This window comes from Miscanthus floridulus, chromosome 2 (genome assembly GCF_019320115.1).
Source record: "Miscanthus floridulus cultivar M001 chromosome 2, ASM1932011v1, whole genome shotgun sequence".
Lineage (NCBI taxonomy): Eukaryota > Viridiplantae > Streptophyta > Magnoliopsida > Poales > Poaceae > Miscanthus > Miscanthus floridulus.
Window position 1 is genome coordinate 65,684,524 of NC_089581.1, and position 8,496 is coordinate 65,693,019.

The following is an 8,496-nucleotide window of genomic DNA, read 5'->3' on the forward strand; positions in this document are numbered from 1 at the left end:
AACGGAAACCAAAGGCAACTTACGCCGTCCCTTGTACATATTTCTCGGCCAGAAGTTGTTTGGCTGCCAGCCAGCCATAGACTGCCACGCCCAGTTGTTGCGGCGCCTAAGGTGCGGTGCCAAAAAACCATCGCTACAACTGTAGTGAACTTTTGTGGGGCCATCTAAGTCGAATCGCCACCCAAATAACCCCGCGTCAGCAGGTCAATTGATGCTGTAAACAAGCTAATAACCATATAGGGCGAATCAATATATCGGTTGAAGGAACAGTCCAAGAGTTACCCAACAAATTCGGCGCAATTACCTGGATGCTACGAACAGTTAGGGGTGCTTGTTTCTCCTCTAAACTGTAGTCGTTGTCCCAACGAATGTTTGACATATGTATGGAGTATTAAATATGGACTAATTACAAAACTAATTGCACAGCTTGTGACTAATTTGCGAGGCGAATCTTTTAAGCCTAATTAGTCCACGATTTGACAATATGGTGCTACAGTAACATATGCTAATGACGGATTGATTAGGCTTAATAAATTCGTCTCGTGGAATACTGGCGGATTATGTAATTTGTTTTTTTAGTAGTATCCGAATACCCCATACGACACCCTCACGTAACACCTCCTAAATTTTAGTCACCGGATCCCAACACCCCCTTAATCAGCAGAATAGCAATCGCCCTGTTATTAGTCTAGCTAATCAATCAAATAAAGCTCCTATGACCATTGTTTTTTTTTTCAAACCAATTCACATCAATAACGAAGCCACAGCTAACGATAGCTGAGACTGCTGGACATGAAGGCATGGGGCGGTCATCGTCAACGGTCCAAGCGGATATACCCCCGTACATTCCAAGCGTCCGTTCCCTTGCTTCTCGTCTGATCTGATCATCTGATTACGCAGTGTCGTCCTTGTTGGTTCTCCCATGGCAACTTGCAGTCAGTCCGGCCAACCGCCGGCCGGGTTCCTATGCCGCGTGTAGAATCGACAGGCCGAAGTTACCTGCCGAGTTTCCAACTAGTACCAGGGGAAGGGGACAACCAAAAGACGGAGACGGCACGCGGCTGCGGTTGAATTTTTGTAAAGCTAGACGTAGTCTGAATTTTTTACATTTTAGTTTTTTTTTTTAAAGTTTCTCATAAATAAACTTCTGGAGGAAAGATTTCAGAATATAGACCCTTAGCTCGGCGTCATTGATGCTGGCGTCGAGCTAACACGTCTCGCCGCCAGCGTCCCTGGCGCCGAGCTCGGCGCCGTAGACGCTGGCGCCGAGCTCTGGTCACTGGCTTATCACGCACGCTGCACATTGCCTTTGGCAGCTCCCACGTTGCCACACCAGAAAACTGACTGACCAGTAGTGGCGTGTACTAAAACCTGACGATGACTACAGCGATGTGGGAGCTCAGCGCAAACAATGACGTGGCGTGCGGCCGTGCCCGTGCGTGCATGAATGAGTTGCGAGGTTCGAGCAGAGGGACGTCGACGCGGCAGGCAATTATTAGCTGCTAGTGTATATATATAGTACCATGTTCTTTTGAGCTTTGTATATGGATGTAACTTTCCTGGCCCTTTATCAAAATAATAATAAACTTTCCTCGACATTTTTATATCATCGCAAGATTAGTTTAAAAACGAATAATACGGCAACCTTTTTATTCTTGCCGAAAGTTGCTGGACCTGCAGTCATATGTAAACCGAATATAGTTCACTGCTCTTCTTCTTTCAATAATCGATCAGCTGATTGCCACGCAGACTGTCATTCTTTGGGGAAAGGTTCTGGATGGTGATGTTAGGCTAGCTAACTGTCATTTTATACATGTACGCCAATATATTGCTACCCGCCCCTAAGAAGAATCGCCAGTGTATTACATTACTTTTATGATGATTGATGACCACATTACTTTTAGTTTGGCATACATACATTACTTTTAATTTTCTGCTGGTGTGTAAAGCATATCACCTTTAATTTGGCATACATGCATGCCTGTGGTCATCAATCATCATAAAAGTAATGTAATACACTGGCTATTCTTCTTAGGGGCGGGTAGCAATATATTGGTTTTCGTATCAGCCGAACACAGCCCAAAACCTAATACGTAGTACTGTACATATATTATTTATCATTATTACTAGAAACCCGGTCCTTCCTATAGGCGGGTGAGCACCTGATCCTCTGTAAAGGTAAGGCTATCATCGCACGCAGATGATTGATACGATCCCAGTTTTTATAATCTGGACAACAAACGAAACAGAGCTGCAGACGGCCGCATCTGCGGGAAGTATACGCCAGCACACACATGTAATTTGCTTTTTTTTTTCGGATTCAAGCTGATTGCCCGTTAATAAAAAAAAACGAGGTCAAATGGAACGGCCGCTGCAAAATGACCAAATTTGTTGTTTGTTTTCTCCTAGAGCTGAGAGCCGTTGGCTGGAAATGGCTGTCAGCAATGTTGTACTAGACTATAGCACGCTGAAATGGCTGTCAGCAAGTTCTCCGCTTACAGCCTTCCTGTCCCTCGGCTGAAATTCTTTTGCTTTGCATTGTAGTATGACCCAGTTTTATAGTCTGAGAGCGATTTATTTATAAACAACGTAAGAAACCGTATGAATTGAATTGGCACTGCAAAAAGAAAAGAAAAAAATTAGCAGTAGCCGCAGTGCACAAGCTGCGGTTCGGTGATCAGAAAAGACGATGATGTCCCTTTGTTTACGCACGGCGCGCTGCTGTTTCCGGTCCACACGGACATGGCAGGAAATAATGGGTGTCGTCCTGCTGCTGCTTCGCTGGCAGCGACGACTAGGACGGGTCAACGGCCGCTTTCACAACGGATAGCTACGTCTCGAGTTGAGTGTAACTAGGGGGCGTTTAGTAGCCGCTGGAATCGGTGCCGCCATATTGTAGTTTTTCGTTTGTATTTGGTAATAATTATCTAATTATTGACTAATTAGGCTTAAAACGTTCTTCTCGTAAAGTACAACAAAACTGTGCAATTAGTTTTTGATTTCGTCAACATTTAGTACTCCATACATGTACCATAAGTTTAATATGGTAGAAAATTTTCTTTTTCATAGTGTCAAAGTTTGTATTTTAGGGTAACTAAACACGGCCTAGAAGGCAAACTGAACGAAATCCCACGATTGCGGGGAAGACGGATGAGATAAGGATGGGATTCCTTCAGGAAATTGTTTTTTTCCGTCAAATTGGAGGGCAGACACGACACGGTGTTTGTTTTGAATTTTTGTTTGATGATACGTAGATCTACAATTAGTTCTAAAGAACCTAGATCTACAAGCAATTGTTACAATAAGACTATTTAAAAAAAAATCCTAAACAAGCTGACGAGGTCTCACAACCAGCACTCTACCAGAAAAAAAAGCTACTCACTGTCCAAAAAATGAGAATGGGTGGGATTAAAGAATTTTCTATAATATAAAGGCTTCTGGCATACTCATTCACAACATTAAATCATTACTGTTGGATTGTCATTTATGACATCGATTAGCTGAAAAGGTACTCCCTCCTTTTTCAAAGTATATAAGTTATTTTAGTTTTGTCTAGAAATATATTTAAACTTGACTGAGGTTATAGGAAAAAAAAATGAACCAGCATATATTATATCGAATTAGTTTCATTAACTTCTTGGTGAAGCATGCCTTAATAGTGCATTTACTTGAACTAGTGGATGTAATATAGTTTTCTAAAAACTTATCAAAGGTAAATAAATTTGCCTAGGGGCAAGGGTAAGTGCATTACAATTTGAAATTGATCAGAGAGTGGGGTTTAAGACTTAAGCCCGGTTCGCTTTGCTGAAAAGCCATGGCTGAAAGTACTGTTCGCTGATTTGTTGTGAGAGAAAAACATTGTTCGTTCGTTGAAATAGTACGCCTCATAAGACAAACGAATATGGCCTTATAGTGCACAAGCTTCAATCTTGGTTTTCCTCTCTGTATTCACCGATTGTAGCTCGTGGACTATTGGATTATGAAAGGCTGATTGTAACAAAATGTCCTGCTTGGATTAGCTAGAACTTTTAACACGCACAATCTGGTATAAGCTAACAAGACACATTGTGGGTTGTAAAAGCTATATTTTAAAGGTGGGACAAAAGCTATGTTGTTTGGACCCTAAGCCTAAATTGTGGAAGCTATATATTGCACAATCTAGTGGGATCCAAACAAGCCCCTAATTGCACCATTGTGATAAAAAGAGTTAGATTGGGCCTTGGGATGTATATGCACTATAGGGTACTGTCTGACATTGTAGGCACTGTAGCACAAGGAAAACGGTCCGAATACTTCAAAAATGAATTGTGAAACGGTGAAGTTGTACCTTGATGTTCTCATCATTGTTTTGTGGTAATCTCAACTGTTAGCCCGGAGCTTTTGACGAAAACGCAGCCCATGTCTACGCCTTTCATGGTTTCCGGCCCCCATGAGACCCCTTTTGACTCTTCTTTTTGTAGCTAGGATGCTATGAGCCTATATGACCCATACATGTTCTTGGGTATTGATGTAAGCTTAAACAATTTATGGTATTAGCACAAATTGATTTAACCAAAATATAACAACTTTAGATACGTGCATAGCACACAAAAACCGTTCATGTGCTAAACAACACAAACCCACCTTGCGCCATGTTTGCTCCTTGCATTTTGGAAATGTTTTTCTCCCCTCTTCCTTCTTACCTTACTTGTTCTCTTGATGATAAAAGGACTATTACACTTTTCATGTGTGTTACCGTAGTCTTTTCTCTAATGGGAATCCACTCTTCACTTGTAAGCTTCTTCTATTTATACACCCATACCAGGTGCTTCAAAGGTCACAAGCCACAATATGACAAACGCATACACCATGCATGGCGTCAATGAGGACCCTAATGCATGACCATTATTAGTGTGTGCTAATGAATAATACTCCTGTAATGCAATGACATTAGCACACGGTACTACATGCATATTGTCTTCAAGCTTCTACCCACTATAACTTAATTAGTTACCAATGGGCATGAACATTAGTACATGGTGGCTAATTAATACTAATAGGCACTATCACAAAGCAACGCATGAGTCTTTCACACACATACTCATGCATGCATGTAACACACATTTATTTAGTATATGCGGTAGCAATTGGCCTTTAGGTCTTAATGCAAACACTAATTCTATTTGAAGAGAGGAGAGGATATTTCAACCCTAATTCTTATTAGTCTAACAACCATCACACTAAGACATTTAATAATAATAAAAATAATTTCCTTAATTTATATATGGGCCACTTTTCAGTTAAAATAATCTAACAACTGATTCCCAAATTTATATACTCTTCTTGTGGTTTGGATGCAAGAAGCGTTTTATATTCTCAGGTGATATTCTCCATAATCCTTGCAAAACGTGCTAAAGTGTGAAATATTTCTCCTTGAATCACCTAAACACTACGAGAGTGAATCACCCAAAAAGGATATTTTTCATCTGTTTAGATTAACTTGCTTCTCATTTTCCTTGAAAGAAGTGATAAGAGAATCACCAAAGAAACATTTTCAAGGAGAATTCGGATCTAAAATGTTTTGAGGAGTTTTGAGGAGAATATGAACTCTACCAAAGGAGCCCCTGCTGTAACTGATAATATATGTTTGAGTCTTTATATAAATATATGGTAGTTGAAGTCGAGGAATTCATGTTGCAACAGTATCCACAACTTTTCTAGGGCCAGTATCCGTTGAAATTGATAGGGGTGGGTGCTTGGTGGAGACTCGAAGTCGTCGATGTGTGCTGCTAGCCTGCTAATGTATTAACAAGCGCTAACTGCGTTCGCACCTCACACTCATCATGTCCTTGTCAGCAACCAAGTTTCTCCGTAAAGGCTGCAAGAGGTGGACTTGAGGCTCCGGCTATGGCGAACCCGCCGGGGCGGAAAACGGCAAAAAGATGAGTAATCAGTTCATGACGTCACGCAGAGAGTGAACTCTCCTGATTCCCTTGTAATTCGGACAAGAGGAATCGACGTAAATAAAATGTCGTAAAGCAAGCCTTTTTGTTTGTCAAAGTGATTGTGAAAGGCGCGAGCAACTTGAACAAGCGCATGCCTGTGCGCTCACGCCTGCCAAGCCATCCCAGTCGTCGCCGCCGCCGCAGGCCGGGTGACACCCGACTTCCTTCCTAGTAGTCCAAACTACACGGCGGACGCGCCGCAACCCACAAGCAGAGTAAAATATTCCGCCTAGGATCCGTGGACCGAGCAGCAGTGAGCTCTGAGCAGAGCTACATATACCCGTGCCCGGCCGCGCCATTTGTGCACACAAGCTTCAAGCTCCTGGCAGCCGCGCATCTCCCCAATCCCAAATCCCAGCCTGCCCCGCCCCCCAACACACTTCTCTTGTAGTCGCAGGGCAGCTAGTATCCATCCGCCATGGCGCGCGGGGGAGACGGCCTGCAGGTGCTCAGCGCGCTGGACGCGGCCAAGACGCAGTGGTACCACTTCACGGCCATCATCGTGGCCGGCATGGGCTTCTTCACGGACGCCTACGACCTCTTCTGCATCTCCCTCGTCACCAAGCTGCTGGGCCGCATCTACTACACGGACCCCAGCAAGGACAACCCGGGCTCGCTCCCGCCCAACGTCGCCGCGGCGGTCAACGGCGTCGCCTTCTGCGGCACGCTGGCCGGCCAGCTCTTCTTCGGGTGGTTGGGCGACAAGCTCGGGCGGAAGAGCGTGTACGGGATGACGCTCATGCTCATGGTCATCTGCTCCATCGCGTCGGGCCTCTCGTTCGGCCACACCCCCACGGGGGTCATGGCCACGCTCTGCTTCTTCCGCTTCTGGCTCGGCTTCGGCATCGGCGGCGACTACCCGCTGTCGGCCACCATCATGTCCGAGTACGCCAACAAGAAGACCCGCGGCGCCTTCATCGCCGCCGTCTTCGCCATGCAGGGCTTCGGCATCCTCGCCGGCGGCATTGTCACGCTCATCATCTCCGCCGCCTTCCGCGCGGGGTACCCGGCGCCGGCGTACAGGGACGACCACGTCAAATCCACCGTGCCGCAGGCCGACTTCGTGTGGCGCATCATCCTCATGCTGGGCGCGGCGCCGGCGGTGCTCACCTACTACTGGCGGATGAAGATGCCCGAGACGGCGCGCTACACCGCGCTGGTGGCCAAGAACGCCAAGCAGGCCGCGGCCGACATGTCCAAGGTGCTCCAGACGGAGATCGTCGACGAGCAGGAGAAGCTGGACGAGATGGTCACCGCCGAGAGCAACACCTTCGGCCTCTTCTCCAGGCAGTTCGCGCGCCGCCACGGGCTCCACCTCGTCGGCACCGCCACCACCTGGTTCCTCCTCGACATCGCCTTCTACAGCCAGAACCTGTTCCAGAAGGACATCTTCACAGCCATCAACTGGATCCCCAAGGCCAACACCATGAGCGCCCTCGAGGAGGTGTTCCGCATCTCGCGCGCACAGACGCTCATCGCGCTCTGCGGCACCGTGCCGGGGTACTGGTTCACCGTCGCGCTCATCGACGTCGTCGGACGCTTCGCCATCCAGCTGCTGGGATTCTTCATGATGACCGTCTTCATGCTCGCCCTCGCCATCCCCTACCACCACTGGACCACGCCGGGGAACCACATCGGCTTCGTCGTCATGTACGCCTTCACCTTCTTCTTCGCGAACTTCGGGCCCAACAGCACCACCTTCATCGTGCCGGCCGAGATCTTCCCGGCGCGGCTGCGGTCCACCTGCCACGGCATCTCCGCGGCCTCGGGGAAGGCCGGCGCCATCATCGGCGCCTTCGGGTTCCTGTACGCGGCGCAGAACCAGGACAAGAGCAAGACGGACGCCGGGTACCCCGCGGGCATCGGCGTTCGCAACTCGCTCTTCGTCCTCTCTGCCTGCAACATGCTCGGCTTCGTCCTCACCTTCCTCGTGCCGGAGTCCAAGGGCAAGTCGCTCGAGGAGATGTCCGGTGAGGCTGACGACGCCGAGGAGGAGGCCGTCGGCACCCGCGCGGTGCGGCCGTCGGAGACCCAGATGGTGTAGAATCGTCGAACGTGACGACGCGTGCACACGGGTTCTGGTTGACTGCTTCTTCTTCCTCCTGCGCTGCACATGGGCAGACGTGTGTAGGCGCGCCGGGCGGTTCAATTGTTTTTGTTTTTCCATGTACTATAAGTCAAGCCTGCTGCCTCTGTTTCGCTGTGCAGGAGTAGTTCGTATGTGGTGCCGGTGCATGTGTGTTATTATTATATTTAGGGTCTCAGAATCCGTGACTAAAATTTAGAAGGTCTCACATAAGGACATCGCAGGATGTTTAGATACTAATAAAAAAATAAATTATAGAACGAGATAAATTTATTAAGTCTAATTAATCCATTATTAGCACATGTTTATTGTAGCACTATATTGTCAGATTATGGACTAATTAGACTTAAAAGATTCGTCTCGTAAATTAGTCGCAAGCTGTACAATTAATTTTATAATAATCTATGTTTAATACTCTATATATAT

General features: G+C 46.7%; 1 protein-coding gene across 1 annotated transcript; it reads left to right on the plus strand.

The window, feature by feature from the left end:
• Positions 1-6,272: 6,272 nt before the first annotated feature.
• Positions 6,273-8,283, plus strand: LOC136525596 (probable inorganic phosphate transporter 1-8). Its single transcript, XM_066518536.1, has one exon. It carries the CDS (start codon positions 6,403-6,405, stop codon positions 8,026-8,028), a length of 1,626 nt encoding a protein of 541 aa, XP_066374633.1. The 5' UTR covers positions 6,273-6,402; the 3' UTR covers positions 8,029-8,283.
• Positions 8,284-8,496: the final 213 nt, after the last annotated feature.